The following is a 12204-nucleotide window of genomic DNA, read 5'->3' on the forward strand; positions in this document are numbered from 1 at the left end:
CTTAAGGAATTGCTAATGTGAGGTCAAAAATGTTCCGTAGTGGAGCTGAAACAAGAACGGTTTGACCAATTTCAGGTGCAAAATATCATTTACATCCGTACTATCATGTTAAGAATTAGGAAACATCAGGCAACCTTCAGATGGTATAAAAAAGGTTCACTCATGGATCTGAACCCATACTCGGCGGGAAAAGGTTTAAGTCCTGTGCCACAAGAAGAACGAAGAACTGTTGGAGTTTGCTGTTATCGGAAAGATGGTAAGTTTTATATAAAAATCTTTATTCACCGCCTTAAAGCGCTGGGGAAATTACATAGCCTTTGTAGTACGTACGCTTTACATGCAGTCTCATTAAGAACTCAGAGGGCACTATTGCTTTAATAACATTTTACTTGTTTTTGTCAACAGAAATTCAAGGTTTTCCTTCTGTGTTTTGCCTTCCTTGCTGTTGCCACGTCTGTTTGTGAATGTGGATCTTACGAAAAGGTAAATTTAAGTGACAGCATTTGATGCAGATAAACGTTAACTTTTGAGAACCTGGCTTAAAATAGAAAAGAGCTCAATGCAATATTCCAAACATGGTGTTCTTTTATAAACTCTTTCTGAGATTAGTTCATTGAATGCAAATAAATTGAAGAAAACATTCGCTAATTTGTTTCTCATCCTCTTAATGGACTGGAAATGTCTAAGTACGAATCATAATTCACCAGCTTTATTTAAATTTGTTTAATTTTTGTCAAGGATTCTGTCAAAAAAGAACAAGCAAGTAATATCATGTTTTTTTGTTAATGGTATATTTTGGTTTCATGAGATTTTGCGAATGTTTAGTTTGTAGCATGCTTTACTCTATCTCTTCTTGTTAACCCTGCAATTGCAAGTCCGATAATTTTTTAACATTACAGGATTCTGCGAGTGATTCAGTGAAAAAATACACATTGAGGATGAACAAAGACGGGAAAGATTATGACGAACAGATTGACATCAACACTGAGGACGAAACAGAAACTTTCCATGTGCCAAAGACTTCATCTGATAACGAAGAGGGTGACATCATCTACGACTTCAAAAAGGTTATTCATATTTACTGTTCATACGATTTACTTAGCAATAGGTTTTTTTTTCTCCTGGTGCTAGTTTTGTTCAATGATCTGTTGTGGCGTGTCGAGACTTGAATATTTTTAATGCACGTCGGTCATGACCTCTTTTTGTATTTCTGACTCTCTTTTATCTTTTACCTGTCTTTACCATAAGTGAAATAATGATTTGCAAGAAATAAAGCAATGAAGAAGTGTTTTCAAGTCGATATTAATTTTGACAGGAACTAAAATTTTTGAAACTTTAAGGAGTCGAACCATTGAACTTCTAAGATACCAGTTCCACGCCCTGACTACTGAGCGATGGGGGACTTTTGAGGGCAAGGACGCCTAAAATCGTTCTTCTGGTTAAATTATTAAAACCGTAGACATAATACTGAATTAATTAATGACCCAGCAAATCAACTTGATTTTTCTTAATCAAGAAAAGTTACTAGGAAAGATGATCCTTGTAAATTTTCAGTTGAAACCAGTATAGTGGCTAGTGAAGCATTAATTCACTTTTTCCAAAAGCTTTCGTGCAACTGATCCATAGATAATTTTATCGACTTTTTTTCTGCAGAATTTGACGATGGTCCGTCTGCCAGTGAAAGAATCCTGCTTTTTGAGTGACGGAACCGATGATGTTCCTAAACCAGCTGAGCTAGTGAAACTTCTGGTAGGTTTTCACAGCAACTCGATCCACTAAACATCAATCAAGAGAATCAATGAAGAAAACAATTCTTCCTGCAATCTTGCAATACTTGCCCATGTTAGTTGAAAGTCAGTCTTTAAGGGTTTGATTTCGCATCTTGATCCACCCCCTGATCCGGTCCTCTTTACAGCTCAGGTCATATGATTGAGGATGTAAATTATATACAGCGTATTAGGTATAACGAAACTCGGTTTTTGTCTGGTACATGTAGGTACTAGTTTCCAGTCGTGATCTTCGATATCATGCTCAAAATTTTCGCGGCCCAGAACATCTTTGTAGCTTGCAATCGCTTTCTTAGAATTTGTAGAACATACGCAACTAATAAAGAATTTTGCCTTTTAAATTATTTCCTACTAGGAAAGCAAAGATGGTGTTAAGATAACTAAGCCGCAAACTGAAGTGACGCTCAAGGTTATTGGAACTCTTGAAGACCGTTCTGAGCTGAGTGATGAGATGGCGGACCTGTGTGCAAAGCTGCCTATTTACGTAGTTGCTGAGGGAGAGCTGGATTCGACTGACATGGTTCAACCTACACCTAAACCTACGTCTATAACTAAAGTGGTCGCAAAACGTAAGTGAAAGACTTTGAAACTGCATTATAAGCTATAGAATTAAAATTTCGATTTGCATAGTTTCCCAATATTGATAATAACTTCTAGTATTTCAGCAATAAGAAAAGCTCTTGTTTTAGATTAGTTAATAACCATCTATCGAGTGCATTGTAGAGGCAATTGAAATCTGTCTTTAAACCAATAATTGCCAATTTTCTGTGGAACTATTGTGCAAAAACGTGACATTTTTTATGTCGACTTGGCAATCTGATTGAACGACAAGAAAACCAATTTTGTTCGGAGGTGTTATCAAGCCCGTACCATGGTGGAGATAAGAGGAAAGTGTTTTTGTCATTGGACCCGTGGGCTGCCTAAAGGCCCGGTAATACGAGCAACATTTTTGTTCAACTTGTCTCGCAACATTGTTGCATTGCAAGTTGAACGAGTTGTTGCCCGTATTACTTAACCGCGCGCTCAACTTGTCTCGCAACAAATTTCGGTGTTGCAAGTTGAAAAAAATTGTTGCAAAAAGTAGAACTCAGTTCTACTTTGTGCAACATGTTGCTGCAACTTGCAACACCGAAATTTGTTGCGAGACAAGTTGAGCGCGCGGTAGTAATACGGGCAACAACTCGTTCAACTTGCAATGCAACAATGTTGCGAGACAAGTTGAACAAAAATGTTGCCCGTATTACCGGGGACTAATTTAGTACTAGAACTAATTTTACGGAATACATCAACTTCGTATGAGATTGCCTTACAAGTTGGACGTAATTGTTCCAATATACTTGGCCTTATTTTAATTGTAGCAAACTTTATAGCTCTCAAACTAGTTGTATTGGTATCAATGATTAAACAGTAATAATACAATTTTCTGAACTTTTGTTTTCCTTGTTTTAGGTGGCTGGGGGTCCCGCGTGGTTCGTCGCGTGGTACAGCGGGTTTGCAGGACCGTGTGCTCCTATCAATGCAATAGGGTTTGCTATTCTTGGGGTGTGTGCTACAACATCTGTAATAATAAATGTCGCAGAGTTTGTTAATAAAGCTCGAGAAGACTGATCAAAAATTAAGGGACGATAATCATTCGCTTTGCAATATAAATTTAAAATAAAGTATAAGCTTTTCACGCTGCACAAGGACCGTTAACCCGTGACAAAAGGTAATTTTATTTAAGGTGGCTTACTATAGTTTTCCTCAGACTAACACGATTTTTTCTGAGACTCGACAAGTACTAGCGCCCAGTCCTCTTTGGCATTTGGTCGTTTTGCAATGCTCCCGTATCAGATATGATGGTTGTATGCTGTATCAAACAATAATTAAGAAAGAAAAATCATATCTAAGCATTTTACAAAAAAGTTCTAAATTACGCTCTTTTGAACGGGCTTAACTGTAATAAGCCACCTAAAATGAAACAACAATTTGATAGTCAGTCATTTTAGCTCTTTTTATAGACTAACATCGCTAGAAATATGTAGCAGCAATGAAAAGCATTTAATAGAATGTATGGTTTAATGTCCAATTATAAACCCTGGGCTTATAGCACTTGAAGAGGTTTTTATATGTTGATTAGTTTAATTTTACATCACATTTTCGACAGAATAATGTATTAGAAGACATTGGTAACCAACACTTCATCCCGCGTGAAATTTAAATATTTTATAGAAAACGAATGTGTAGTGTTTTGAGTGTTTCAGCTGGCGAAATGCATATGCTTGTAAAGTTTATAGTCTGCTGTAATCGTTGTTTTAAGTTAGGTTTGTTATCAGTGCAAGGTTTTAGACCTGACCAGTATTGTTAGCTTGAAATAATTTTTATTACTAAAATAAAAGCGAATGAAAGAAGTCGATGGTTCATCTTTATTGAATAATCTTGTTACTTAAAATTTGTTTTTGCAAGAGAAAAATTCACTTGCGGTTGACCTTGAAATAAACCCTTCTCATGTGTAATATGGTTGTTAGACCCTTGGGGTTGTCCTAAAATCAGGAATGCCGGACTGAAACCCGGAAACCCGGTAATCTGGAAATTAAGGCCGGCGGAATCCTTAAAGCCGGAAAAACTACATTTGTTTAGGTCTGTGGAAATTAAGCGCACGAGACGAAAAACTTTGAAGGTGATTTTGACAAGTTCCACCATTTTCAGACGATCGAGCGTAAACTTCCATTTTGAGTCATGTTTTAAGACCTAATTCAACATGGGCAAAAACACAAATTTTTCATCGGTATCGCAGATTGTACATTTTAATTGACACAAACCTTAGAATTTGCCTGGTTTATCTTGGAATTATCCCTTAGAAATCAATGCAGAAGATCTAAGTTGGAAAACATCAGCAAAGCAGCTTCAGAATCCAAAATTGCCCTAAACTTGGCTGATTAGCCGTTTTGCTGACCATTTTTCCTAACAATGTATCCTTGAAAGAAAACAATGCAAATAAAGCAGTTTACTGTATCACTGCAAACTGGTCTGGCTGCGTAGATCTTAGAATTGTATGGCGTGACACCGTGACTGATGCTGTGTTCACACAAGTCACAAAAGGCTGAAACATGATTCGTCTGATCAAGAATTAAACCTGTTTTGCTATAAAAGGTGTTCACATCAGGCGGTACATTGCGGGAATCATGATCAAAACTGATGTCGTTTATTCTGAGCATGATTTAAACAACCTCACAAGGTAGTTTCGATGTTGATCAGATTAGACAAGTTAAAGTTGGCGCTCGTATGCGGCGAGAAGAAAAAAAAAAAAAGAACGAACTAACTTTTCTGATTACATTGCTGTAGAGTTTGTTTGTTTTTATTTTATTTTTCGTTTTAAGAGTACGCTCAGATACCAGCAATCGAATAGTTATTTAAAGGCTGTAGAACTTGTTGAGTTGATATCGTTTTCTTAAGAGAATTTAATTTGATGGACCGAAAATAAAAATATTGTCAAATAATACTTGCCATGTTTCTCTTGTAACAGTAAAGCTACAGTTCTTGTGGCACAAGACTGAAACATTTCCACAGAGTATGGATGGAAATCCATGAACGAACATTTTCTATGCCATCTGAAAGCTGCATAATGCTTCCTCATTCTTAACTTGATATTACATATATTGATGCATTTGGACTGATATTCCTTTTTTCAGCTCGTATTAGCACTTATTTCAGTCGTGGTGGGGGACATTGGGTTTGCGGTATTGCGGTATTGGTCAATTTTTATGCCGTTTCTCAGTAACCTTGATCTTTAGCCAAAATATCACTCCGGTTAGTCTACAGTTAGCTTAGATTGCTTGCGGTCAGCCTTTACAGCCTTTATATTGGGCTTGCATGGCTTGCGAGCCCGCTGAAACGGGTCTACAAACCCAACATCAGCAGAGCTCTTTATCCTGTTTGAACCTTTTGCAACATTTGCTCAAACACTCAAATGTTAGCCGAAAAGTTGGAGAGATTGAAAACGACATAATAAGGATGTAACAGTATAGACAGTATGAAAGGCCCAAAACAAAGAAACAATCTGGTGGCAGGTCAACTGAATCAAGTCAAGAAATAACATCCTAACACAGCGTAAACAAATTAAAACAAAACAATTTCCACAGGAAACCTTTTCACTGCGCAATACTGACTGAGCAAGCTGCAGCAATTTACGGCGGGTTTTAAAATTAATAAGATTAAAATCAGTCCATAGAGATATACATAAGGAAAAATTATGAGATGAAAGTCTTTAAAAAACTGAATCAGCACATGCAAGCAGACTTTGGAACATGTTCTTGACTGTCTTGGTCTGTATTCCTGTGTATTTGATACCTTTGCGTAGTGCTGGGCTATGGAACATAATTACAAAAAGAGCAACATTAACTTCGATTTATATATTTTAATAAGAGTGATTATTGAAATATTTATCACGCATTACACAGGTCAGACTTGGGTTACTTCCCAGTATACCAGAGAATATGTTTGTTTTTAGCAGTTTTATTACGAAATAGTGTTATCGAGAGTTTTGATCCGAAATCTGGTATGCTTTTTAATTAAGGAAACAAAAGACAGACATATTATAGGATAGATAGCTAGTATACTATAAACTGCTGTAGTTGGAATGAAAAATAACAAAAAGGCATGGGAAAGCATTTGAATTCCTTGGCCAATACTAACAGAAAGAGATTTAATTTTGTTTGGACATGAAAAATTGGCTTTGAACGAAGGCTGCGGGCTAATGTCATATGGTAGTCAGTCTGCGAGACAATTTTGGAGGCCGATCGTCAACTGAAGCGGCGACAAAAGGAGTTAGTTAACTTGTTATTTCATGCAAAATTATCAAATTAAATTAATAAACCAGGAAGTGAATTGACGATAGTTTGAATTTTTTGTAGTATATGCTATTCTAGCATTCCCTTGTTGAGAGCATATAATTTATGCTTCTCTACATGATTACTCCTGGATTTGTTTTTATGCCTGGGACAGTATATTACTTTTTCGATACATGTAGAGATAAGATAGATTTATTTTATTTTTCAAAACAAAAGTTTCATTTAAATATCCTCTGGAGTCATATTCTGTTTTCGTTCAGCTTTAATTGACCTGCTAGTACATTTAATTTTAATGTAGTTCAGTGGGCTTTTCGTTATTGAAGTTTTCTATTCCGTCACATTCAATATTATGTCTTGCCTCAAATGGAAAAGCTCCCCATCTACCAAGGTAATATCTAAGTCATGGAGTAAATTTCTTCAACACATGTCAGGTGGTGTTGTTGGGGGAGGGGGGGGGGGGGGTGATATGTAGGGCTTACAGGTCCCAATAATTCAGTGGAATGTTCGCACGCTTGCGATGTTTCCTGAGTTTTGAAAAGCTGAAAAACTTAATGTGCTACTTTAACCATTTTTAATGCCAGATTGAGCGGCGGATAGTCCAATAAAAATATAGGCTCGTTGCGCCAACCAGGCTCCGTATACCTAGTCCTGCTAAATTTAGACTAGCTTGCCATTCCCATCCATTGTTCTTCAGTTGTCTATAAGGTTATAAGTGTGTAAGTCTCTAGGTGTATGGCCTGTTCTTGCGAATGCGCAGTAGGCCATCTCTGAAGGAAGTGCTGATGTGTGGTCACTTAAAGTCAGCTTAGTTGTAAGAGCAAGACTTCCGTGTTTGTGAGTTGTCCATAACAACGGCTCGATTTTTGGTAACACATTTCGATACATTTAACCTGAATGCTCTGGCAAATTTTCTCATTCTTATTTGGATTAGTTGTTCGCGTATCAGCTCCGTATTACTCCTAAGGCCCAGTCACTAAACGGGTTTATTTAAATCTTTTGCTACGAAATGATCTAACCCTTCTTTAAAAAAATAAAAATAAATAACAATATAGCACTTCCTTTAGAGATGACCCTACTGCGCATTCCCAACCACAGGTTATTTTAAGCCATCTTTAAACAGCAGATATAGAATACTAATTAGTTTTTCTCATTCAAGAGGAATATTTGTTAACAAATTCGCCAACAAATGCAGAAATATTTCCGTCTTATTCTCTTCCAGTGTTGCATCAGAAACATAACGGTTTCATAAGTTGATTCCTCCACCTTTACCTAGATTAAAAATATCCTTGATGCTACTTTTAAATCCTACAATCATGAGTTACAAACACGTAAGTTAAAAGGTTTAAACGCAAAGTTACAGAAGCATTCTCTTTACCCTTTACACAGTCACTTTTTCACGCTTTGCTATACGTAAACGCCAAGTTTATTTTATACAGGGATCTTTTCAACTTTTATTTAAGCCATGACTTTTTTATTTACCATTAGAATTCTAGAATTCAGTTGATCCGTTCTGGCATACATATTTCGCCTTAATAAAATGACAAACAATCTCGCTTTCGATATTGATGTGTGATGTGTGAGTTAGCGGGAAAGACGAAACTAGCGTGTTTATCACACTCGTTCCAGTTCCTTTTGAGGACGATTCGGCCAACGAAAATGGGGATGGTGTAATCTGTCGTAAGTGCTGTAGCACATGCGCAATACTACGATTGCTGAAGGAAGCGTTGATTAAAGCTTAGAACAGGTCTGAGTCTAGGTCACGTTTAGCGATGAAGTTAATAAAATTCAATCGTCACGCTGCTGCTAAAAAAATGAGATTGGGAGTCATTTAGATAGATACATCAAAATGTATAGCCTGTTTTATGGTTTCTGTGTCCTTTAAAAGAGCCAGCCAAATTTTGCCTTCAGGAAAAAAATTTCTCAGGACAATTTTTCACTTTCCCGTGTAGGAAGAAACTATGTAGGTTGGGGGGTAGGCTAACATCGGGAACTAGATTTATAGTTAGTTGTTGAGAATGCGCAGTACCACCATAGCTTAAGGAATTGCTAATGTGAGGTCAAAAATGTTCCGTAGTGGAGCTGAAACAAGGACAGTCTGACCAATTTCAGATGCAAAATATCATTTACATACGTAATATCAAGTTAAGAATCAGGAAACATTATGTAGCCTTCGTATGGTATAAAAAAGGTTCGCTCATGGATTTGTATCCATACTCAGTGGAAGAACGAAGAAGAACGAAGAACTGTCGAAATTTGCTGTTATATATCAGAAAGATGGTGAGAAAGATGGTGTTGGAAAATATTGTATTCGCCTCGATCCTTAAAGCGCGGGGGAAAATCATGCATAGCAGTCTCAAAGAATTCAGAAGACACAATTCAAATGCATTTAAAGCAAACGTGATGTATCTTTACAAATCTTTAATACATTTTAATTGTTTCTGTCATCAGAAATTGAAGGTGTTTTTTCTGTGCCTTGCCTTCCTTGCCGTTGCCACATCTGCAGCGTCCGTTTGTGAATGTGGATCGAACAATAAGGTAAAGTATTTTGTAGACTCTTCCTAAAAAAGAAATTTGGTTTGAGTTAAGAGTCCGTCAATGTAAAACTAATAACAAGAATGACAGAAATTCAACGACAATCGCGTAATTTGTGTCTCCCGACAATGGACTTGTTTCATTTTTGCCAACAACATTTTGTTGATCTAAACATTAACAAGTTGTATCATATTTTTGTTAATAGTATATTTGGGAGTTATGAGATTTTGAGTATGTGTTCAGTTTTTAGGACGCTTGACTCTTTGATGTGCCGACGAAAAGTACAAAAATGTATTTCGCGCCTGAATAACTCTGAGGGAAACCTCCTGCAGTATATTATTGAGATGAGCAGTAAGCAAGTTCGATATTTTTTTCCACTTTTTTTACTTTGCAGGATTCTGCGAGTGATTCAGTGAAAAAATACACAGTGAAGATGAACAAAGACGGGAAGGATTATGACGAACAGATTGACATTGACACTGAAAACGAGACTGAAACTTTCCATGTGCCTAAGACTTCATCTGATAACGAAGAGGGTGACATCGTCTACGACTTCAAAAAGGTTATTCATTTTAACTGTTCATGCGCTATGCATTTTTAATTTCTCTGTGCCTAATTTTATTTAAAGTTCAGTTGCGGCATTGTTGAAACTTGTGAAACTTGAGTCGGTCATGACCTCTTTTGCAACTCCGACTAATTATTACCTAAACTTGTCTTTATAATAAGTAAAATGGTGATTTGCAGGAAATAAATAAATGAAGATACGTTTTCAAGTCGACATTACTCGGGAAATAAAATTTCTAATACCCCAACGGGAGTCGAACCCATGAACTTCTAGATACCAGTTCCACGCTCTGACCACTGAGTTATATATGGGAGACAATTTGAGAGCAAGGACGTAAGCGGGCTCTTATGTGTGAATTAAACCCTAAACATGATTCTGTATTAATTAATTAATTGATTGATTGATCAATGAACCCACCAAATAAACATGATTTGTGCACTACTACTAGGAGCTAAAACTGATATTGTGACTTGTGAGGCAATCACTTCTAATGCAAAAGCTTTCGCAGAACTGATCCGCAGACAATTTAAACGAACTATAATTTTTCTACAGAATTTGACGATGATCCGTCTGCCAGTGGATGAATCCTGCTTTTTAAGTGACGGAACCGATGATGTTCCTAAACCAGCTGAGTTAGTGAAACTTCTGGTAAGTTTCTATTTCCTTTTAAGCGCAAGTGCGTAGGACGAAGAACTGTTCAGGTTAGAAGGGAGCATGGTACTTCAAGTAAGCAAGATGTCAATATTTCTATCTGCCGGAACTACTTGAAGCAAAAGTGTATGAAAACTGTTTGAATTCTCTGTTAGACCACGTTTAGGGCTGGGTAAGGCAGTGTGCAATCTCCGTCAAGGGGTAAGTGAGGCAATTGGCCCTTTGAGAAATTAAGACTGAGACAGTGTCCCTTCTCCACTCCCCAAAGGTCTCTTGATTTCCTTTTTTGTCTGGCGGGGTAGTAAAAAGGATTTTTGTCGTAGTGTACGGATTATGATTACAGCAAACATGGCGGTTTACGTGGTTCAATTCACCTGAAATCATAAATTTTCGAGACGAGTCTTATTCGTTCTTACATTCAAACGCAATTCTAAAGAGTTCTAAATTGCAAGGAATGGTTAGACTTGACTGACGAATAAGAACACAGTGAAAATCAATAAAGTCGTTAGTTGAGTGCAGCTGACGGACTCCATCGATGTCGCCCTGGCTATTAAACTGCACAATAAACAAGTTTCAGTGGACTTTTCGCGTCTTCGGTAATAATAATATCGCTTGTGATTCAACCAGATGTATCGTTTATTAACAGAATAGTCTTCTCTTGAAGGTTTTTATTTATCTTTGGTGCTTTGACATTAATTTTTGTACCTTGTTTTATTTATTTTATTTATTTTTTATTTTTGTTGGGCAATTCTTGTGACGAGGCGGTCCTGCTTAAGAAGTACTGAAATATAGTTTGTTAATTGTGCTTAAGCATAGCATTTATTTGATAATTTCGCGAAGTTGCATTTTTGTTGCTGCAATTCCGTTCGGAACCGCTCGTTAATGACAAGTCAGTGGCTGTAAATTCACAGCATTTAATCGTGCAAATTCCAGTGGTTGCCCGTTGTAGTTTTAAGGCATGATTTTGCATCTGTTTATATTTCTGATTTCCCAAACTTGAACCGTCCCCTTATCCTTATAGCTAAGGTCATACGAAAATTAAAATAGTACAAGGTATTCGAACTTACGATACTCGGTTTTTGTCTGATACATGTAGGTACGAGCTTCCGATTTTATGCTCACCACATTTTCTCAGCTCAGTAATAGTGAGCCCAGGGGGGGGGGGGGGGGGTACTCGAAGTATACATGTCGGGGGGGTCCGACAGAACTTCATATTGCAAACCCAAAAAAATACACAAGCCTAAAATTTTAGACCTAAAAAAATACCTGGCATCAAAATTTCCAACCCAAAAAAATTCAAGACTTAAATACCTCAATACTGATTTATTCAATTAAGCAGAACTTTCTAATGCACGTCGCTGAAAAAAGTTCGAATGGATATTTTTCTGATCCACTGATCGCAACGAACACCTGAAACGAAAAGTTTGCTCGGAGATAAGACCCAAAAAAATGCACGTAAGACCTAAAAAATACGTGACAGATCTCTTGACCCAAAAAAATACCGAGCGTATAAATTTTCAACCCAAAAAAATACGTCGGACGCCCCCGTCATGTATACTTCGAGTACCCCCCCTGGGATAGTGAGAACATCTTTGTAGCTTGCAACCGCTTTTTTAGAACTTTTAGAACATGACTAATAAAAAAAATTGCTATTTTATATTATTTCCCTACTAGGAAAACAAAGATGGTGTTAAGATAACAAAACCGCAAACTGAAGTGAAGCTAAAGGTTACTGGAACTCTTGAAGACCGCTCTCAGCTGAGTGACGAAATGGCGGACCTGTGTGCAAAGCTGCCTATTTACGTAGTTGCTGTGGGAGAGCTGGATTCGACTGACATGG

The 12204-nt window shown here is 37.1% G+C and overlaps 1 protein-coding gene across 2 annotated transcripts in view; it reads left to right on the forward strand.

The window, feature by feature from the left end:
• The first annotated feature begins 132 nt into the window (after positions 1–132).
• Positions 133–12204, forward strand: part of LOC144661548 (uncharacterized) — an 89527-nt gene continuing 77455 nt past the window's right edge. The window contains exons 1-6 of one of the 2 annotated variants that reach the window (XR_013572298.1): positions 133–256; positions 406–483; positions 900–1067; positions 1654–1749; positions 2143–2356; positions 3237–3495. Coding sequence is in view for 1 of the 2 variants with exons in the window: in XM_078522354.1 (XP_078378480.1) it covers positions 254–256; positions 406–483; positions 900–1067; positions 1654–1749; positions 2143–2356; positions 3237–3376 (699 nt within the window). In the remaining variant the exon portion in view is untranslated. Of the gene's footprint in view, positions 257–405; positions 484–899; positions 1068–1653; positions 1750–2142; positions 2357–3236; positions 4178–12204 lie in introns of those variants that run through there. The other variant, XM_078522354.1, reaches the window with a different exon arrangement.

This window comes from Oculina patagonica, chromosome 7 (assembly GCF_052425735.1).
Source record: "Oculina patagonica isolate OP01 chromosome 7, crgOcupat, whole genome shotgun sequence".
Classification (NCBI taxonomy): domain Eukaryota; kingdom Metazoa; phylum Cnidaria; class Anthozoa; order Scleractinia; family Oculinidae; genus Oculina; species Oculina patagonica.